We start from the raw sequence: 23608 nt of genomic DNA on the forward strand, positions 1-23608 counted from the left end.
GATGTCTCAAACCCATGTAACATCATCTGACCCATGAAAGGATCTATACCTTTGTTTACTTGCATAATTTTTTTGATTTAATTTGTTTTAGTGGACTATAAAAATACCTTTCTTCTTTCACCTTGTCACAACCCAGCATTGGGTCATAGGGCAAGCACAAGTTCGCGCCACTTCCCTCGATCCATCGCCAACTCTTGCGCCTCCCGGCATGCCAAACCTGCAGTGCATAGATCGCTCTTGTAGCACTACTGCATGGTGAAGGAGGGCCGGCCACGACGACGGAACCCTTGAGGCTGTGTAACAAGGGTACAAAGTGTCGCACTCTTTGGTGACATCCGGAACACATGTCCCAGCCATGTAAAACGTCTCTTTGTGATTACCCCAATCACCAAAGGCTGCTGTGTCCGCTCACGAACTCAGGTGTTTTGTAATGCGGTTGTACCAATGTACTGCTAAGATTGGGCGGAGACATTGATTCCCAAAGCTCAAAAGCCGAGACCTTTGAAGCTTAGTAAGATGCCATGTCTCACAGCCATTCAGCAGCACAGGTAGCACGCACGCGTGCTACTATTATAGACGATGATTACTCTGGATTTGATTTCATTGGTTACTCTATTTTCGACGTTTATTCAAATGCTACCGTTGAGTCTAAGAGGAATTTGGTTGTTATTAAAATTAAGTTAGAAACCCATTCTCAACTACATTGTGTATAACATAGAAATGAATTATGAAAATTAAATTAGCAATACTGTTTACAATACTTCTTCTCAGTCCTGTCGAATGCATTGCCATTCACTTCTGCAGAACTTAACTATCTCGTCGATCAAGCGGGGCATCTAGGTGTGGTAAATAATGTTTTTTTGGCTTGCTTTGTTTTTAATTAAATTTGGGCATGTTTAAATGCCCATCGTAACGTAGACGCGGTTCGTTTGCGTGTGCGGTGTTTATTATTTTTATATTAGAAGTACATAAACGGATTGAAGTCAAAACATTGCATTGTTCAAGAAGTGTTGCCAATTTTTAGACACATGTCTTATTTGAAACACTAATTTTCGGCTACAGTAATTATCTCTATATATGTACCGATAATAAATTAATTGATTAGTATGTTCCTTTATTAGTAGGTCGAATAATGCAATCATCATATTCATGTTGGGTGTGTTTATAATTTTTTTATACATTGCTTAAAACAATATCAGTTGTTGTTTTTTTATTCCTCTGTAATAAAAATTATCGGGTACAAGTCGGTTATATGGAATACAGCGGCAAACATATTTTGAAAATAGCCGATATACTGGATTATTTGTTAGGTTAACCTAACCAAACCTAAACCAACCCAAACTAACAAATAATCCAGTATATCGGGTATTTTCAAATTTACGACTTGTACCAAATTATCATATCTGGCCATGTTGCATTTGAAAATATTCAATAAAAAATACATTATGCAGATGTATTAAGAAAGTGAAAATGTTTTTACACTATTATTGTTTCTGTTGAATGTAAAATTAAATATATTTTTAAATAACATTGTATTTCTTTATGTAAATGCTTACATTATAAAAGTGTAAATAAACTTAGTACATATTTACATACAATGATTAATTAACAGCGTATATTTAAATTAACCAATTTGAAAAGAAAGAACCAGACGTAGTATTCATTGATATCGCGCTATATATATAAAATATATCGCGACAGGTATAATAAATGATATACATAAGTTTTGTACACCTTTCATGGTTTAGTTAATAAGTACAATATAATCAATCACCTCTGCAGAACTCTACCCACGTCTCTCTTTGTGATTATGTTGGCGAGTAATATAATTGTCGCTTGATGGAACCTCTTTGGTTGACTAAATTACTTTGGTTTTGTTTCATTATTGAAGTCTAATAAATTTTCTTTCACAATATGCATATTAAGCCCCCTCGCACATATAAACTTGCGGCAACTGCGACTCTTAAACTGTATCTGATTCAGGCATGTCCAATGCGTCGATCGCACCATAGCCCAAATTTAAAAGTGTGTAGATTCAGTTTTAATATAATATGATTTCATTTCATTTTGAAGGGGAGACATCAACCATTCTTATTTCTTTGACCGGCTTACGTGAGAATTGTTTTCAAACCACAAGGACCTTGTCGTATCGCATCACTCACGGCCTGCCACAGCAGAATATGTGAATCCCTTTGATTTAAACTGGTTGGTAGTGTCCCTTTGCCGTCGCGAAGTAAGCTCTTTGTACAGCAGTTTGACGAATTGAGTATTTCTTTGTGATGATAAAAGATAAGTGCTGTTGTTTAATTTGTAGCACTTCAGTATCCTCAGCCAAATATAATATCGTCTCTGTTCTGGCAGAACACACTAACTGGAGAATACTAGTTTTGAGTAATTTGACTTTGAAGTTGTTAAAATGTTTGAAATAATGGTCTATCATGTGAGTTTATCATTTATTAGGAATCGTAAAAAGGATGACTTTAAAATAAAGACTGTTTATTTATTAAGACGGTTTCCAGACGGTAAAGTTTGAAATAAGGAACATTTTGGTACTAACTCAATATTTCATTTTTTCGAATTAGTGTCTTCTGCCAGAACATTGACGATATGACGTTTTTTCAAGTTGAAGTATGACTATGGGAGAGTGTGGTACATCATTGCTAGTTTTGATACTGCATAGTAGATCATGTCCTACCCGAAGTTGGACATGCCTGATGTATTTGATTTAGTCGATATCTACAAAACACATGCAACTTTGGCCTGCTGTCCACTATGACACCTAGATGTAGACAAAAATTGCAGGAAGTAGCAGTCAAGGTACATATTTCAGGGACGGTTGCTTATGACAGAAATCATAAGTTTAGTACATATTATGTCTATGGATGGCCACTAAGCCAAAACGTTTGGCGCCAGACTGTCATTTCTGTGTGTAATGCCTGCGATAAGGGAAGAGCAGTATGCAATGCTAAAATTTTGTTATAGCCTGAAGAAAATAGACATTGAAACGTAACTATTATTGTGACATTGCATCCAATAAAAATTGGTTACGTGTAAATTGTACGTAAAACATTTCACCGTGGGACAGTTTGCCGTGAGCTTTTTTATTGGAAAGAGATGACTGTGTACTATACAGTCTCCAATTTTATTAGATTCAATATGAACATTAATTCAATTTTCATAGCTGATTTTGCAAAATTCAAGAATGAAAACCTAACCTAAGCTAACGAATAATCCAGTACAACGGCTATTTTCAAAATTTGTTTGTTGCTGGCTTTCTGTAATGTGTAAACTGACAAGAACCGTATTTTATTTAGATATGAATTTTATGTCAGTACATGCGACCCAAATAGGTTGGACGGTCTTTAATATACGGCCATATATTTCCGATACAACATTTCACTAGTGTTATTAAAATTTTCACATATCCCACAGCGTAACCTGCCTCTGATCTGCGCCAATGTTAACTATGTGTATTAATAGATATGTGGCGATAAAATTACTTACATTTGTTCAGATGGTCCTTGCGTCCTGTCTGTATGTGCGAGATTAATGAAATAGCCTGGTTTTATATAAAAAAAAAACAAAAATATTTACTATTATGGTTAAAGTATTCTAATACTATTATTGGTCTATGTCCACTTCTTAAGATGGTTAAATAAGGAATACTAGTCGTTGTGTAAAAAAATAATGTTATTAAATTTTTTGTTATATTAGAACATTTTACAACGTTTCCTATTATTAAAGAAAAATACTGTATCATAGAAATGGTATGAAATTATTACAAAAAATTTCCATTGTTTATGTATATTATTATGTGTTTTATAATTAGTTATAAATGCTTAGTTGGGACTTGTTTACAGTTATTATCAATACGCAAGCGTTCATCTACCTATCAGGAAAGGATATGGTACTAAAATTCTCCTTAAAATCTTTAGAGTTCATTACATACTAAATTTGCACCTAAGTATTTCATTGGTATTTTTAATTGTACCAAAATTTATCAGTGTTAAACTTGTAATTATAAAACCTTTTTCTCCTGCGGCGCTACTTTGTTTTGAAAGATACGGGTTTCCCGTTAAATAAAATGGTGGTGGGCAACTTGTTTATCATAATATGTAGGTACCAGTGGCAAAGGGTGGAGGTAGGCTGTTATGGTCCGTCATAAATAATACATATGAAACTTTGTCAGTTAAACGTATTTGTTTTCATTGAACTAAGACTACGATGTAGAGATAGTATTAGTTAGTTTTTAAAATTCAATTAAACCCTGCCCAATCCAAGCCATAGTATATAATAGTCGAAAAATATTTGTTTATCTATAAAATTATGCCATTAAACGATACATAATTTGAGTTATTTTATAGATAAATGAATATTTTTTGACTATTATGGCTTGTCTTAGCCAAAGCTTATTGAATTTAGAAAAAACTAACTATCACCATCTGTAATATTTATTTTTAATTCAACTAAAACAAATAAATACGACTGAAAAAGTGTGCACATTTTTGTTAGATCCCCATAGCATACCTAAACCATATGGTTTGGATTAGGCAGGATTTAATTGAATTTTCAAAACTAACCAGCACCATCTGCAAGTTGTATTCTTAGTTCAATGAAAACATATGACTAAAAATATTTAGTGTACACTATTTATGTCGAATCCAGCCTACCTCCACCCCTCGCCACTGGTAGGTACAGAATCAACCGAGTATAGTGTTGATTTTTATCAGTCCAAATTAAAACAGAAATCTTCACGATAAATATTTATTTCATCTGCCCATCTTGTAAAAGGTAATTTGGATTTTCGGACCCGGAATATTATTTCACTGACCCATTTACCGGGTCGTGAGCAAGAGAATGGAAAATCCTGTGCATCTTGTTAATCATATTTTGTAATATAATTTTGTTAATGTATCAAGCTAAGCTTTTAAAACTTTCAAAATATTTTACTGCCCAAATAATAAATTATGTAATTCACTATTATACACTTAATGATCTATGAAAGGATATGTTAGTAATGGAAAATGGTCTACCATTTATTGTATATTGCTTGAGACTTTCACGTTATCTTGGTTTATGGCTTGTCACCATGTGTTCTTCCTCCTTTCCTGGAGACTCGTTGCAGAGGTCATTCTCAAGATATAATCTATTGAAGTGTACCGTCTACAAGTCTGAAATGTGAAGGAAAGAAGGAGGTAGAACACTAATCTACCAATTTTATACCATTCTGTCTATTTACATTAATTAATGGATTTCACTGTTTCCAAAATTCAGTTTACTATCTTGAATAATTCCTTACCCTCTCTTCCGTGCACAAGCAACACACCGGTATGTACTCTTACAATAACCATAAACTGTATAACATTTTTTTATTCAAACCACAGTTTAATCTCTAGTTGATTTTTAATTTCTCTAATTTTCCATTGTTCATTCTTCAGGTGCATTCAAAGAATTTGAATTCTATAAGAGTGTTTTACACTATTTCTACCATGATATTTGAAAGCTTTTACTGAAATAATGAAGCATGGTTAAGTTGGCAAACTTGCACAGATATTAACACTGTAAAGTTGGCATTTTCGATTTCCTAACTCAGGCAATGGCTACTTTTTAAAATTTATTGTTATTTTTCAACTAAATAATAATGCCGAAGTGTTGTATCATCGACTGCTTATCTATTCATCTTGATTGATAGACTTGAAAATTAGCAAATGAAAATAATCTCCATAGTAGAAGTGTGAAATTCTTTTCAAATGAACGTACATTGCAACGTCACTATAAGTCATTCTTTTGCTCAATGTATATAGAAGAAGGTGTTCTTCAATATCTTTGGGTGCAATGTGTATTTTATCGCAATGTAAAAATAGGTTTATTTGATTTCATACCTCATGGAAAAGTTAGTTTGAATTATATTCTTGTTGAATTATTAGTCTTGTTAACATTTGGTATTGTTATGTAAACGTCTATTAAATTTAAAACTTACCACCTGTTATTTTAGGCATGTTTTCAAAAATCGAAAAGTCTACATTTCGGTTGTAACTGACTTTTTTGCGTTTCAAGCATAAGTGGTTGGTTTTAACATCTTTTATGTTGAAATTGAAATAATATGCTCTACGTGGGTTTTGGACGTTACATCAATAATTAAAATATATTGTGCGTAATTACGCATACGATATGTACGTTTATTTCTTAAATTTTGACCATACACCTCGTACATTTGTCAACACAAATTGGACAAGTTGACGAAATTATGTAAACATTTTTTTTAATCTAATATCCTGAAATTGAGTGTAATTCTTGCTATTTTTTATAATTTGTGTAAGATGTACTTGATTTTGTACAGTATAAATAGAATACAAACAAAATGACCGCTGTAAATAGGTAAAATAAAACAAATTTGAGGTAAAATTGTTTTTTTCGTTATCACCATTTATTTGTCAAATAAAAATTTGTCAATCCACCCAACTGAAATCCTTTTTACACACCATTCAATAACACGTTTCGAACACTAACCATAAAATTAAAAATATTCTACAATACACGAATCACTGTTTCAATATTGCAAGGTTGTATGAAAATAGTTTAACATAATATTATGCAGGCAACCGGATAAAACAGAACAGTGACAAAAGAGAACAGCCAGGGAAAAATAAAACATTCATTTTTATCGTATCTATTTATTAATTAAAACTTGAGTTTATAAACGAAATATAATTATGTAAATATTTTAAAATTTTTCAATTTTTAAGTGAAAGTGAAAATAGGTATATATACAATTTTTTACAAAACCGACATTTTGGCAATTATGCAGCTGCTAGATTTACTGTAGGTTGGTACCATATACTGTAAAACCACTTAAATGATAAAATTTGGGAAAATTCAAGATATGCGACGGATTATAAAATGCATTATTTAATGGTGATTTGGAAATAATTTCATCACAATAGATGTCACTACATGCTCGAGATTTTAAAATATTTAAAACAAACGCCTGGCACTGGCAATCTGTCTTCAAAAACAGGCGAGCAAGTTCCCTTTTTTTGTATGCCCAGCCCTATATGCCTGACGATAAGCGGCGTACAAGTTCGCTTTGGCACAGAATCGGACAACGTGATATACCTAAGCTTGCCAGCAACACCGAGTTGAGTCCTGTTTAATTGAGGCTTTCCAGCGATTAGGAATGGAAAAATTGTGTAAATTGACTTTTTTTACGGCGTATTGAAAATCTGTGCTATTAAAAATCTATCAACATAATAGAGATACAACAATTTCAATATTAAATGTTATATTTTTCCTGAAAGGTCATAGTTCTATTTATCGCTGTTCTGTTTTGTCATGGAACCTCAGTGATCACTGACATGAGAGGTTCAGATAATTTTTTTGTATTACAACCCTTTATAGTGATTCCAGACAGAAAACTAAAATTTGGAGAAATCATGATGCTGTCAAGGAATCAAAGTATATATTGTTATAATATAATACTTAAATTAAAAATTATAATAGTCAGTATTAACAGAGTATGAGAAACACCTCGGACACATATTTCAGCATTATTAGTATTGTACTGGTTAGTCACCTCATTAATAAGTTATTTTTTCGACAAACACCCAAAGAGTAAATTTAAAATAATTAGTTATTCTATTTATTAAATATATTATTTATATTCATAATTTTTTTTAGTGAAATGAATATAATAAACTCATTGATATATTATATATATGAATAAACTTTAAATAATCCGATCTAAATTAGAAGAATAGCTTGAAAAGTATGACAGCATGTATATCAGTGCAGTTAGCAGTGACATGAATAGAGCATATCAATAAACTAGTACGGCCATTCTTTTTTTGTAGTATTGTTAATTGATAGAGCACATTGCCTGAAATGTGGATGCTGGTTCAAATCCTGTACCCTGCAAATATTTTTTACTATGTAAGTATGCTTCTGAGGTGTTTCAAATTATGCTTGTAATACTAATTTATAACAGTGAATTGTTATTATTTGTAGTTTCAATATTCCCATACTGCATGAAATAAAATATTTTTGGGTAGTTACCTATACAATGATAAAACTAAAAAAAACATTACTGGAACATTGTTATTTACATTTTATTTCTTCATTTTTATATTAATTTATACAATTATAATATTTCAAAAAACACCATATTCACAGGACTCAACGAATTAACTGAAGCATTTGGCTTCCAAAACATTACTGCATGATTTCTATTTACAGGGGCGGCTCTTTTTAGGGGTATTTATTTTTTAACAAACTGAAGATAATTGAATCGAAATTTTTGTCACCTCTGTACACTAACTTCCCATAGTATTATGATAGCATTAAAACTATCATCAAATTGCCCATACGGTGACACAATAATTTTTTGAACCTCCCAAAGCGCACATTCAGGGCCACTCACTCTGAACCCAAGCGAATTATGGGTGTAAAAAAATATTTTAACACTGCATTAGTATAATATTTATAATACAATAAATTCCACAAATTTAGTCAATATATCGGTTGTAACATCATTATCAAGACTTACTTGACTTGATAATGGTGTTACAACCGAAATAGGCTTATCATACAAAAGCAGATTTGTTGAATTCAATATTTTAAATTAAAATTTGTGTCCGGTGTATATATCTGGTCCCGGTACCATAAGAAACATTCACTATTTTTTGACAGGAACATAGAAAACTGAATTTGACGTAGCGTAAACAATGCACAAAAACATATGTTTTAAACAATATTAATATATAACAGTGAATGATGTGTTTGATAATTCTTATGAATAAAAAAAGACAGGAAGGAACATGTGCACAAATCACGGCAATCAGAAAGGCTGGCAAATATGGCCGACATTGCGTGATACACAAAATTACAAACATACCAAGTTTACTGCACACGTACAGACATTTGTTCACACAAAATTGTCGCTTTCCAAAATGGCGAATTTGGTTGCCAGTTTTTTTACTGTGATGAATCAATATTTTCCTTCCTGTCTTTTTTTATTCGTAGGATTATTCCAAATAATTTTATTATTCAGAATGAATTAACAATAAAATATGTGTACTATAATTATTTTAATAATATCAAGAATTATTCATAGTGGATAAAAAAAATATCTGAAACAATGCTGTCATCACTGTTTATATTTCTTAATTTAATTCATTCTAATATGACTAATGTGCATTGTCTATGGTCGCCTAAAAAGTTTAGGTGTCTATGCTTACGGCAAAGGTTAGTTTTTACGGCATCGTGATCAAATATGTATACCAGACCCAAATTTATTTTAAATTGGGCACATTTTACAATGTAACTAAAACGGATGAAGTTGTAAAAAGGCCTGAGAATATTTATTATAAAAAAAGATGAAATTTGGAAAATCAAGATTATAATATAACGCGTTTTATAATATTAAAAATAAAATAAAAAATATTTGGCCCCACTTCTGTGATTACGAGCCGCCGCTGTTTATTAATATATTTTCTTTTATATATATTATTAATTACAATTAATTTAAATTTCAATCTCCGAGACCCAAAACATTATAATATAAAAAGGTTAATTCAAGACCTGTCGATTCCAAAACAATTACAATATAATATTATTATTATCTACATAATAAAACATCACTCAATCGATGAGGTATTGTCCACACATCCACTTGGTAAACATGTCATAATGGCTTACCTTATTAAAATATAATTTTCACCAACACTCCAACTAATTATGTGCTGCAAAGAAAGGAAGAAGAAACACATTATTTATTTTTAAAAAATGCGATAATGCAGAAGATCAAAATGCAGTCGAACTTGGTTATTACGATCACGGAAATAGTGAGATCTCGGATGTAGTGAGGAAACATTCGTTGATGTTTTAGTTTTTGATTTTCTCCATACATTTATTCACTTTTATAACGAGCGACTTCTCGGATATACCGAGCAAAACTGTAAATGTGTCGATCGTTTAAAAACAACATTTTCGACCCTAAGCAATAAAATCCGACTGGGCAGTTAACTAGACCGGGATCGGATTACGTTTATGACACTAGATAAGTGCCCAAGTACCTAATTGGTGTTTTCGCCGACAACATTGAAAAAGTATCGACGCATATGGTTGAAATTGCATGTAAAAAATCCAAGCTTTGTAAAGTCAGTAGCTACCTACCAGCGCCGGCGGCTCAGCACTTCATTACATTAAACAACTTCTTTTGTAGTTTATGAATGCCATGCTTGTTTCGGGGATTTTTACGATGGTTTTCAGATTTTTTATGTTCTATGCTTAAATAGAACGTGGTGTGAAAAATGTTATATAACGAGTAATGCCTATAACGAGCAAATTCAGTCGGTCCCATCTTCCTCGTAATAACCACGTTCGACTGTATGTAATTAAGGTCCTAGCCCATTAGGATAGCTAGCAGATATGACAGGTCTCAAAGTGAATATCTCACCAATAATTATAGCCACAGTCATAGCCCCTACATCCTGAACAGATTAGTTTGTTTTCCTCCAAAAACTTCACAAGTGTTATTAGCCAATTAAATTGTATTGATTAATGCAACTCAATTTACAGTTCCATAGGTGAAAAAAACGTATTTACACATATGTTAAATTTATCAAGTAGATGTTGGAGACATATTATTTTTACCATGTATTTCTAATAAATTTCCTGTGGTTAACCAATCAACTAAATACCAGTGGCGATGAGTGCCTGTGAAGGTAAATAGGCTGTGGTAGGTAACTGAAAGTCTTAGGACAGCCATATTTACAGGAGATGAATTTGAATTTTGTTAATCTTCAGTATTTTACTGAACAAAAAATATTATATTTTACCTTTTTAGATAGATATTCCACAAAAAAAGACAACAAGCACTAAAATAGATATAAAAACTTGGGCTAGAAAATTCTACTGTGTCAGTAGTTCAGCGCTTAGTGAAAGTAACCATTTCAGATCAGAGCCAGAGCGAAAAAAAATAAGAATATACAATACAAAACATGTTAGGCTTACATACCTAAATCCTCAAGTTTTGACATTGTTTGCATGTGTTTTTTAAAATACTTGTATAATCGTTTATATGTGATGTATGCATGAAATGTACCAAATTACTTGAAGCCTTGGCTTTGTTAGATTGTGTTTGTAAAGTTCGTTGCTATGTTTCATCTGATTGACCGAATCGACGATCAATTTATAATGCATCCACAGGCAGATGTTGTTGGCAAATTATATTTTTTTGTGGAACATATAATAATGAAATTATTATTCAAATACGTTAATAGGTTTTTAAAAATCATTTTTATTAAGAAGGTAGGCTTTAAATAATCGCCTAGTATATAGAGTCTTCGCCACTGATAAATACATACCTAATATTATGTCTTTTTGAAATAACATATTGAAAAGACATTATAGAGTGACTATTATACTTTGATATTATATATATCAAGTACACTCAGAAAACCCAAAGGACTCTCAATGAAATTTCGCCAAGTATTCCTTATATATATAACCTTATTGGTTCCATTATGTGGATTGCAAAACAGGGGGACGTATAACAGGTCAATAAGAAAACTATTAAAATATTCTTACATTATTTCTAAACTGCTATCACTGTTTTTGGTGACGACTTCCCCTTCGCTGGAATTGGAGCCCCCCGATTCGCTCCGCTCCCCGCGCCCCCGCATAAGGTCGTCGTCATGTTCTTTATGATCTTTGTCGAGGCCGATCTGCGGCGGACTTTCTTGCAGGTGGACCGCACTCTGAAGTTGCCACGCAGGAATGGAAGGGGGCTCGGCTCGGATGCCTAATGACGGAAATTGATTCCTGCAACAAGAGTTAACTGATTAGGATAAAATTTATACAACTTTAGTTACGAATTAGGTGACGAGAGAGCAGCCTCTTACATCAAAAGTGAATATTCAATATTAAATTTGGTTCAGTCACACCTTATTAACACCTCAATCATGCTGGTCTCTTCTTCAAACTGAGCAGTTTTCTATTTTACCACGTTTTTCTTAGCTCGTATTCTTGTTTGTCCGGTGGTTGTTTATCCAGTACAAATCTAGCAATCGATTTTTAACTAACTTCACGACTAGCTGGACATTTGAAACTTTTAGAATATATCAGAACACGATGCCAATGCATTCTTTTAATACCTTTGCCATCTTTAACCCGGCCGGCGCCGATGTCACACACCTTGTACAAATCAGGCAAATTTCGCAATGCGCATGTGTATAAATCGATGTCACCGCTTCCATATTTATCATACGGGACTGATTTTTTCACGTAAATTTGGCCTGATTTGTCCTTCTCCTGCCACCTATGACATATTTTAAAAGCATTGGTTCTAAATATAAAATAATCACCAAAGTTTCGAACCAATTCGTACGGCCAAGTTTTGCCGGTCGACAGAAATCAGTTTGAATTGCGCGCCGCGACTGCGCAGTATACGACAGACTTTCAACCGAGCGGGCCATTGCGCGGGATTGTATTTATCGCATATAAGTTGAATATTTACCGCAATCGTTGATAAATACTTTTTTTGCTGTCTGGTGTACTTATCACATTAAAACTGGCATGATTAACTATTGAACATATGATTTTATTTTAACGCGATTTTTAAAATACTTTTTGTACTGTCTACCATGTCCCATTTTAGTGAATTTGAAAATTAATACTGATATCAATAACTATTGTGTGTGAGTTTAATGGTTTCTGTGATTTGGCGTTCCCTAATACTGTAGTTAAACATTTTAAAAACATTTCATAGTTTTATAGTGCGTAAATATGGAGGAAGAAAATGTGCGTACTAATGAGGAATTGGACTCAGATTATGATATGTCGGAAGAGGAATTGGAACAGCATGAGACTGATCATGACGTCGACGATACGGACTCTGACGAGCCAATTGAATTTTTGCGGTCGTGGAGAACTGGCCCGTATATTCCAATAGTTCACGAATTCAATGATTGTCGATCTGGCGTGACATCGAACGACTTGAACGAATCCTCTCCCGAATGTCTTTTCTTTGAACATTTTTTGAATAAAAATATAATGTCGGAAATAGTGAAACAAACGAATACATTTTTTAACCATTCGTACAGTGCGGGAGACCTCGGACCGAAATCGCGGTCACACAATTGGACAGACACGTCAGTGCCGGAGTTGTATATATTTTTTGCCGTATCAATGCTGATGACTCGAAATAAGCACACGTCGATAGAGGAACATTGGAGTACCGATCCTTACCTGCATGCAGACATTTTTGGGAAAATAATGGCTAGATATCGATACCAACTTATTTTACAAATGCTTCATTTTTCTGATCCTAGTGTGACCGCCTCAAATGATAGACTAGCTAAAATTAGATTACTGTTAGAACACACAAGAACATTTTTTAGGGAAACGATGATACCGTATCAGAATCTTTGCATAGATGAGAGCATAATCTTGTTTAAGGGTAGATTAATTTTTAAACAATTCATTCCTTCCAAAAGACATCGATTTGGAATAAAAATGTTTGTGATGTGTGACGTAATGACAGGGTATATTATTGACTTAATAATTTATTGTGGGGAAGGGACTGACATACAAGACAATGAAAATCTCGGTATTTCCGGTGCAGTAGTGACAACGCTAATGAAAGACTATATCGGGAAAGGTCACACCTTATGGTGTGATAACTGGTATTCGAGTCCGGCGCTCTTTAAATACCTTCACTCTCACAAAACGAATGCTTGCGGTACAGTGAGAAAAAATCGTAAAGATATGCCAGAGTTCAGCAAACTGAAAAAGGGAGATACCGAGGCTAAATACAATAGTCCACTTTTGGCTCTGAAATGGCACGATAGGAGGGATGTTCACATGCTATCCACCCTCCACGATGCATCATTTGGACCAACGGGAAAAGTGAACTATAGAACTGGCGAAAACATTGAAAAACCAAAATGTGTTATAGATTATAACAAAAATATGGGTACGGTAGATAAGTCCGACATGATGCTTAGCAACTTGTCGTGTATGAGAAATTCGATCAAGTGGTATAAAAAGGTCGCATTCCACATGATCGACTTATATTTATTAAATGCTTTTTATTTATATAAATTTATTAAATGTGACAAAAAAACATTGGGCGATTTTCAACTCTGTGTAATAAAACAACTAGTGGACAAATATTGTGTGAGAATTTCAAATGCACCCCTGCCCAAGCCGACAGCGTCAACTAGCGATAATCCCGTACGTTTATTGCCCAAAAGTGCAACGGGACATTTGCCAGAATACATTTTACCGACAGAAAATACCGATAAGCCTAGAAGAAGATGTTTCGTATGCGGGAATTCTAAAAAAAACCCGAAAAAAACAAAACTCTCTCGCTATATGTGCCCAACGTGTGATGTTGCGTTATGTCTGTCACCTTGTTTTAAAATATATCACACATCAAAAGAATTTTAAAATAGGTTTATTATTGTATTTGTTTTTTTGTAATATGTGAGTTTGTGTTAATTTATCAATAATATTCAATAAGTTAAGTGTTTGTGTAGTTTAAATATATTAAAAGGGTCCCCTTTATATTTGTTTACGACTCAACCCGAAGACATTAATATGTGATTTATCGATATGCACTTGAAAATTAGTAACACCAATTCGTGGGAACGTAATGCACAAGTGTCGAACACACCGCGCAGAGCTCTAACTATTGGCTACAAAATGGCGTCTTGCGGTAAGTTCTTTCAAATTTGGATAGCATTCGTTTGTTCGAGTGTTTCTGATATTATAACTGATTTATTACGGTTTTTTAGTGTGTCGAAATTATCTTAATGGCTTTGGGTTCTCGACTGGAGCTGTGACATATTTTTTATTGCTTTTTTTAGTATAGAACAAAGACGATAATGAAATTCATGCATAGTTATGGTGCGTCATACGATTTTTGAGGCAGGTGCCGCGTTAAGCCATCTTTAACCCTTAACACTCGAGTGCCGCCATATCGGCGGCATTAGAAGTTTCCCGTATTACTCGAGTGCCGCCGTAGCGGCGGCATCGCCTATAAAGTCATTTTTTGTAATATTTTCAGAAATTTTTATAATGCGATTTCAATCAAGTTAGAATGAATAATAATAGGTTATTACATTTATCTGAGAAAGAAGTCGGCAAAAGAATACTGCGTGCCTAATTTCAACATAGTATTTTTATCGGAATCTTCTCTTTTTTTATTCGTAGGTCGTCGCTTGAAAGCAATGTTTTTTTGTCACATAAATTTTATTTATTGAACGTTCCCAGACTAGAGTGAAGTGTTTGTCACGCATGATTTTGAAGTGTGTTTATATTTTTTATTGGTTCTCGCTTGCGCAGGGGCGTCTCGTATAGTTTACAGTTTTATATTTGAATACTGTTTTTGATGACAATACTTACTAGTATATTATGCCGATTCGGAACCTATATAATGTGAAATACTCTAATGAGTCAAATGAAAATTATTACGTATCGATTTATTATTTTTTGAGAAATCTTTTGATAATGTGTACCGCACTGGGAATGAGTTGTTATGAGCCCGAAACTAATTTAGGAAATTTACGAGACAGCCGCTTATATTACAAGTGTATTTGAAGGCAATTCATTTGTATCATATTTACAGTCATAATGGACGATTTACACTTTATAGCCAGTTCTCTACATACCGCTATTTCATTACGATTCTGTGATAAGCCAGGATTACATATTGGAGATTGCTTTGTGAAATACCACACAATCAAGAATTATAAATAAACTAAAAATAAGTACAGTATATTCATTATAAATTTATTTTACAGAATAAAAAAAAAAAATTTTTTTTTTACATTTTTTTCACCAATTAAATGTTTTATATTGAAATTATGCTTTGTGCGGGAAAAAGTCTCGAGTGGGTGGTATGTACCTATAAAAAAAAATTCGAGTGGAAAAGGTTAAGCAGAATTGAATTCATTTTCAGTTAATTCTGTTTTGTATGAAAAGTTATTTCGGAAGAAATCCGTAATCCAATCCACTATTATTGGTTGCTAAGGGGGTGGTCCTAGCAACTAAATTATTAATATATACATGCGTTACTGTGGAAATCAAAATGACATTTCAGCATTCTATATTTGTTTGTTGCAAAATAGCAAAAAAATGATTTGTTGACAATTGCCCTATTTGTCCTAAATTATTAATACATAGAATTGTCAAGTTTATATGATTCAACAGAAAATTTAAAAACGTGGTATATAAAAAGTTCTTTTTATCTTATAATTATTTAACAATGTTTTGGTTATTTTTGATAAGGTATTTTGCAAACTATCACCATGATGTATCTGAAATTTACAAATAATGTGGAATAGGTATGTCAGTACCTACCAAGGTGGTGAAATTCTGAAAAATTATTCTGCTCTGCAGGGCTATTCCAACTAGTTAACACGACAACACTTTCCCGTTATTTTTTTGATCCAAAATAATACTGTACATATAAGGCGTTTAACTAAATTGCATTTTTTATCATGTCACATTGACATTTTTTTTTTTGACCATGTCCGATCCTAATAGGATCATATGGGCCTACACAGAGTAGAGGTTTGTATTAACAGATTTTGTTTTTTTACGAGAAATGGATGTCAGCCACTTGCTCAACCTATTAGGTCCATACCCTGACTCACACACAAATTGAAAAACAATATGTGTACTTGCCAGATAAAAAATATTTCGCGTAAGCAATGACATTTATTTGACAGCCTGCGAGCATGTGACTTGACTCGAGGCGCGGCGCGGTGGCGTTGGTATCGTGATGACAGTATCAATTTTCCAAACCTCCTCATCTCAAGATCTTGTGTTATATCTCGCTGTATCCAGGCACTGTGGGTATTGAGGCCCGCACCAGAAGACATGCCTGGCATTTCATAACGCAAGATAATAAAATCTTGGAATACATTTGTGTGGAATAATAATCACTTTCTTGTTGATTTTGGAGTTAAGTATTATATTGGAATGACCCTACTTATCAACATATCTTTATTGTCTGTCTATCTATAATTGGGTTACATGTAAATTGTACGTAAAACATTTCACCGTGGCACAGTTCGCTGTGAGTTTTCTTATCGGAAAGAGATGACCGTATACTATACGGTCACAAATTTTATTAGATTCAATATGAACATTAATTCAATTTTCATAGCCGATTTTGGCAAAATTTATGAATTCAAGAATGAAAACCTAACCTAACCTAACCCAACAAAAAATCCAGTAGGTATATCGGTTATTTTCAAAATTTGTTTGCTGCTGGCTTTCTGTAAAGTGTCAACTGACAAGAATCGTGTTTTATTTAGACATGAATTTTATGTCAGTACTATACGACCCAAAGAGGTTGGCTAGTCTTTAATATAAGACCATATATATCCGATATAACATATCACGGTGAAGTGTGATACGGCAAACTGCATATGTACAAGTTTTCGGACAAGCTATTACTTTGCATTTTATTTTTATATAAATGCTAATTTTGAAAGCTAAAATTCAGTTTGAGAACTACTATAAAGGTGTAATGGTTGATTTCTAGATGTTAAAATCAGTCCTTTCCTGTTCTTCTCATTGTTAAAATAGTTGGTAGTTTTATGTGTTCAATTGAGTTGTGTAGTGACGGTTAAATTCAGTTAAAATCGTTTCAATTACCTGTTTAATAAAATGCCTTTGACCGAGGCGATGTCAGATTTTAGACTGTCGATCTGTCCTCTCGTCGCAGAATTGGAAACTTGGAGATTGCTCAGCCGATCCACTTCTGATCGCACCGTTACTATTTCTTCCTTCAGATCTGACATCAAACCCTCCATGGACTTTTTCAAATCCAACAGTCTCTCGTCTACTGTTTTCTTCTTGGGCTTGTCCCCGAAGAGCAATGATTCAAACCATTTCTGAAATACAACATATTAGAATTATTATAATATTTTTTGCAGAGACAAAAATTGCAACTTACAAGACAGTGATTATAAACAGCAGTGGCAAAGAGTGGTGGTAGGCTGTGGAGATCTGACATAAATAGTGCACACTTCAACTTTGTCAGTGCAGCAAATGTTTACAAAGAGAGACAGCGTCGCTAGTGTAAGATATAGCATGGCACGCAAACACAATGAGTATGTAAGCTTATTTTCTTTTTTCAAAGTGACTGAGGACTTGATTTCAAGCTTGTCATGTCAAGTCATGTAAGTTTATTTATATAAATTTTGTATTGTCTGAGTATTTAAAATTTTGTATGTTCAGATTCAAAATTTATTAATTATTAAATTTTCAAATTACAAATTCAAAATGTTCACAACATGGCATTTAAAAACAAAGTAATTTTATTTAAAACAGTATAAAATATAGTATATTATTATGTAGTGTGTGTTGATCAGTAAAAATATTATATCATTCATATCTGTTAAGAATTGTCTTTCTCCTTCCAACAAGCAGCCTTCGCCATAGGCTAATAATAGATACCTAATCATAGATCACATATTACATAAATCAATGATACAATATGATTTTATAATATTCAATCCCACTGATAGTCGCATGTAAATGCAAAACAGAGAAATTCAACAAATCAAACTAAAACAGGTTTTAATTTAGACAACCTTTTGGTAGAATACTTCATTTGGAAAAGTTTCTTTCAAAATAAAAGATATGATTGAGTAATTGTCAAAAAACCAGTTTCAAAAGTTCAAATGAGTAGATGAAAAATCCCAGCAAACTAAAGTTAATATATAATTTTTTTTTACTTTAACAATCGTGATACTGAGTAACCCTTTTGAAGGCCGTAAATTAACCTAACAAATTTAACAACAAACCAATTACAAATGTTTTTATGCATGTCTGTACGTACATTGTAATACATTGGACTACTACAAGGTATTTTTATTTTTGTAATATTTGATGACACTATATGAATACGTGTATTAATTAATGCGCCAAGTACCAAAAATATAAAAACTGACATTTCTATAGAAAAATGTTCTACATACCAACGCCAATAACTTCAACTATAGTCTAAGTGTCTCAAGTAAGTCAAAAAAATACAGCAAAATAATTAAACCTGTCGACGTTGTAAGTCCGTTGGATTTTATTTATACTGTTGTAAGTAGCACTGCAGTGGTCAACGGCAATCAATATAAAATAGCTGACGATGGTGTGTTGTTGACACTTGCGAGTTCTTAATACCTAAAATTATAGAAGCTGCCGTGATTGATTCACACTGTAAAACTACATTTTTCAAAAGGTCTGCTTCATGAAATTTTACTGCAATGACTCGGTATTTTGTAACTACAGGCAATACTACTTTTTGGTACTTAGAGCCTTATTTAATACACGTATTCATATTATTCCAAGACATTTTTATGAGAAGTTTAATATTTTCCTCAAGCTGTCTTCAGGAGATGGAAAGAGAGGAAAAAGGGGAAAATATTGATATCTTGGCTTTAAATACACACATTGATTGAAAAACAATATTATGACATTTCTGATTGAGCAGGGATTTCTACTGCTAACTTTCACTTAGATTGATGGAGAGCAATTATTCTCAAAGGCGCTGCAGTCTGTTCAAAATAAAAATAAGGTAATGGGTGCAGCAGATGACTGCATGACTTTTTATAACTTTCTTTTTAGACCAAACCCAACCTAATGTCACACCCCCAAATTGTCACCAATTGCGGTATGTCTCCTCTGGAGGTCTAGAGTGGCCGGAACCATCTTCGAGCGGACTCATAGTAATATGAATAGGGGTCGATTACGAGACAGACCAATTTTTGATATTATAATCTTCAATAACCTTCAATATATCATCTGAAATATTTTTTATTTAAAAAACATTCTATCTAAGTCTATTTAAAACAATTTCCATATTTTGTCCGTACGCCATTGAAAAAATATCCGGCAACGTTGTTTTTGTACGTCGTCGTTGGTGTGTGAGCTTGCACGGAGGGGAAGGGGTAACGCTTATCGCCGGCAGCGTTGTCGGAAGTGTGAAAGATTTTTGGGGTGGGAGAATCTTCTAGCCAAGCAAACTGTAAACAGTGTCAATCTTAACCCTCTGCAAAAGCAGATATAAAATTGTATAAAAATGTAGTAGTAACCGGTATAATTTAAATAAAACTCGCCATTTTCGATTGCCATTCCGAGGTGTTTATTTTGATCACTCCCAAAGTCCCAAACAGACGAAGCCCTCAGCTTGCATACTGAGCAAGAAGGAGAATGCATCTTCTCGCTCTCGCACTTGACAGGAGGTGACACTAACCTAGCCTAAACTATCCAAACATAATCTAACCTAACCTAACCTTAGTGTGTGATAATGATGCATCGAAATGTAAGAAAATATCAAAATTTTAAAATAACAATTATTGGATCAAAAAGCATCTCCGCCGACAGAAAAAGGTATTTAATATAATTTTCTACATGGGATAAACTTTTTTCGCCAAAAAAAAATGATAAATAATTCCAGGCAATCTTAATTTAATCCACAAAATAATCGCACATACACTTTTTTCGGCTTCTAATTTATAAAACAATTATAAGGCCAATGGCTGTGAGACTTGGTGCTTAACTCAAAACAAGGAAACCAAATTAGCTGTCTTCGAGCGCAAAATACTCCGCAAAATCTTTGGACCCACGTTGGAAAATGGGAACTACAGAATAAAAATGAACCAAGAGTAGGAAGAGCTGATTGAACAGCAAACAATCATAAGATACTGTAAGTCCCAAAGACTACGATGGGCGGGACATGTGGAGAGAATGCCTGAAGTTAGAGCGCCAAGGATCATGACGAAGTGGCTACCCCAACGGAAGAGACCCAGAGGCCGTCCAAGAAGGAGATGGGCTGACGCCGTAGAAGTGGACTGGCTTCATATAGGAAGACCCGGTAACTGGAGAAGTGTGGCGAGAGACCGGAGTGAGTGGAGAGCGGTTGTGGAGGAGGCCAAATCCCACCCCGGGATGTAGCGCCGTGGAAGAAGAACACTTTTTTCGTGTAATAAAAAATATAAACTGCTCTTTCTTTTGTCACTATGGTGACAATTAACATTCATTTCAGAGGATAGTCCATCTTTTTTTGGTGCTGTCCTTGAGATTCATTTTTTTATTCAAATTTTCATTGTAATTTAGATAAACAGACTGCAAATTGATTGACATGGAAAAAAACCTTTTCGTCTGATTCCGTTAGCGAAACTTTTGATTTGTTAATAATTGGAGAAGCTAGAAAAATGATTTGAAAATTACTGCTACAGAGAAAATTTTTAATTACCGCTTAAAAAAACCTCTCAAATGTGATTTTGAGTGGTCAATTAGCTGCTGTGTTGTGAAACAAAAAAGATTGTTGGCTTAACGTTAAATGGTTGATATTTGGGACAGCCAAATAAATATTACTATCGTAAGCTACTCAATCCAAACTGAGACAGTGAAGGAAAAAGACATCTTGGGATTAAATCAGTGGTGTGGCAGACAGAGAGAAATGAAGATGATTCCAGGAAGAAGCCAAAACCCACAGCGGTATATAGAACTGATGACAAGTCAAAAAATAAATAATTTTTAGTTTTTAATGAATTGCATATTTTCTGTAAGGATGTAAGAAATGTTGTATATGTAGAGACATTAGGTATCTAGATTGACTGACTGCGCATAATTCGGATGTATCCAATTTCAACAACAAAAATTACCACCAAAGAAAAAATTAATACATACATGTTATTTAAAATATTTACTTATAGTCTTGTTTTATTTAAAAAAAGAAGTCATTCATAAGAATGGAAAAATGTCTAATTCATCAGATATTCGTGTGATTATTGAATTTTTTCGAATCATTGTTTTCTTGATATGTTGTACGTCGTCATCACGAAACAAATTGACGTATTCACACCTCGACGTTTGCTCTCAGACTGCTAGCGAGTCCAAAATTTCGTCGCACCTATAGTTGAAAATTATTTGCCGTTTCACTGAAGTATCGCCTTAAGGAATGTTCAGGCTAATGCGTTGAAAATACCATAAAATCTACATTTTGACCTACGTTGGGCATGTGGGCCGTTAAAAATGAGATATTATCTCTGAAAAAAATACACTTTTCTGATAATTTTCCTTGGTGACATACTTAGACAACAATTTCTCGATTTGAAAAGATGTAGTGAAATAATTGTATACTCATGTTCCGATTTAACTTATTAATCTGCATTCTCATATCTACAAATGACAATGATAAATCAACATGCTAACATCTTCACCTTCAGGATTTCTTAAAGCTGGTCCTCACAAGGACAATTATCTGCAAATTGTCGTCTTAGTTCAATGAAAATAATTAAGTTTGATTGACAAAGTTTAGTGTGCACTTTTTATGTCGGATCTTAAGAACCTACCTTCACCCTTCGCCATTGCTATTACCGCAAGACCTATTGTGTTCCATTAAAAAAATGCTAAAATAATTACAGATAAATCAATTTTGTATGATAAAATATGAATGAATAGTTTGTCATTTCTTAAATTAATATATTATATTATGCAGTCAGACGTACTCAGCCAATGCATTGCAATACATGCATTTATATATTTGGTTATTCAATTTGTTTTTATTTATAATTTGAAGGATAACTGAGTAGAAGTTGTCTGACATTCAACATTTGTTTTGGATGTATTACTAAACTTAATCTTATGAATATCATCAATGTGTAAAAGTATTTGATTTAAACATCCGGTGTTATTAATAAACATATTCATCGCTTGAGAGTAGGCCCTACAACGAAACTAAAAGATTAAGAAAGGAGGAAGTTGATTGAAGACAAAGGTTGTTATTGATTAATATTTATTATTCATATATTCAATGCTTGGTTGCTTACCTTGTAAATCCAATAAATTCCATATGTCATCCCTCCAAAAAGTAATACTGATAGAAAGACATCTCTAAACCACGACGTTCTCGATTGACTGTACAATAATAGCTCTGAAGAGGCAGCTACCGTCGGTACACTAAGTAAGGTGGAAGCCCCCAACTCGAAGGCTTTTCTGATTTCATCGTCAGTCAAGCCTTTATTTCGTAAAAAGCTTTCCTTCTGCTGCAAGGGGCATCGCTGTATTTTTGGATTGGAGAGAAATGTGACAGCTGTGGATATCTGCAAAGACCTTGTCATTTTAATTTGACTCCAAATTATTAATTTCCAGGTATAATATTATAGAACTTTGAATACACAATCATTGAGTGTTGTAGCGCAAGCACATGCTAATCAGTCTGTTTTTTGTGCAATGTAGTGCAAAGTCCTACGTTGGTAGACAGAAAAAACAACTTAAAACAAAAAATTGTAAAGTCAACGAACAGGTAGGCCTCCAAAAAAAATTTATTCAGTACACATTTTTTTATACGATATACAAATATAATAATTACATTGAAATCATAAATACTTACAAGATCTTCTCTTAACGTTGTAAAGGAGCTCGTATTCGAAGCCATAACTGTATTTACTAAAAAATTAGAAACTCGGCAGAAGCCTATCAAACTGAACACAACACCTACGAAATTGACATTTGATCAGAATGCGAATTTGAGAAACGAGAATGGCAGCACTCAAAAAAAGTTTTCCATTTTAATAAAAGATAAATTCCAGAA

General features: G+C 33.4%; 1 protein-coding gene across 2 annotated transcripts; it reads right to left on the reverse strand.

The window, feature by feature from the left end:
- Window positions 1-9506: 9506 nt before the first annotated feature.
- Window positions 9507-23526, reverse strand: Pex14 (peroxisomal biogenesis factor 14). Of its 2 annotated transcripts, XM_085944155.1 has the most exons (5): window positions 23408-23526; window positions 22845-23117; window positions 17668-17906; window positions 11587-11820; window positions 9507-9737 (listed from the first exon to the last, which is right to left on the reverse strand). In XM_085944155.1, the coding sequence occupies exons 1-5, from the start codon at window positions 23450-23452 to the stop codon at window positions 9731-9733; spliced, it is 798 nt and encodes a 265-aa protein (XP_085800281.1). In that variant the 5' UTR covers window positions 23453-23526; the 3' UTR covers window positions 9507-9730. The 2 variants fall into 2 exon arrangements, with proteins under 2 accessions (XP_085800281.1, XP_085800283.1); XM_085944157.1 differs by lacking the exon at window positions 9507-9737 and having other exon boundaries at window positions 11583-11820.
- Window positions 23527-23608: the final 82 nt, after the last annotated feature.

The sequence above is a fragment of the Rhyacophila brunnea genome, unplaced genomic scaffold, assembly GCF_057557595.1.
Source record: "Rhyacophila brunnea isolate RB1 unplaced genomic scaffold, BYU_Rbru_1.0 scaffold_17, whole genome shotgun sequence".
Taxonomy (NCBI): domain Eukaryota; kingdom Metazoa; phylum Arthropoda; class Insecta; order Trichoptera; family Rhyacophilidae; genus Rhyacophila; species Rhyacophila brunnea.

Coding starts and splice junctions, on each gene's coding strand:
- Pex14 (XM_085944155.1), bottom strand. CDS start 23,452: ATGGCTTCGAATACGAGCTCCTTTACAACGTTAAGAGAAGATCTT. Junction 17,907..22,844: donor GAATTTATTGGATTTACAAG/GTAAGCAACCAA, acceptor GTTGTATTTCAG/AAATGGTTTGAATCATTGCT. Junction 11,821..17,667: donor AAAGGCATTTTATTAAACAG/GTAATTGAAACG, acceptor CTCTTGTTGCAG/GAATCAATTTCCGTCATTAG.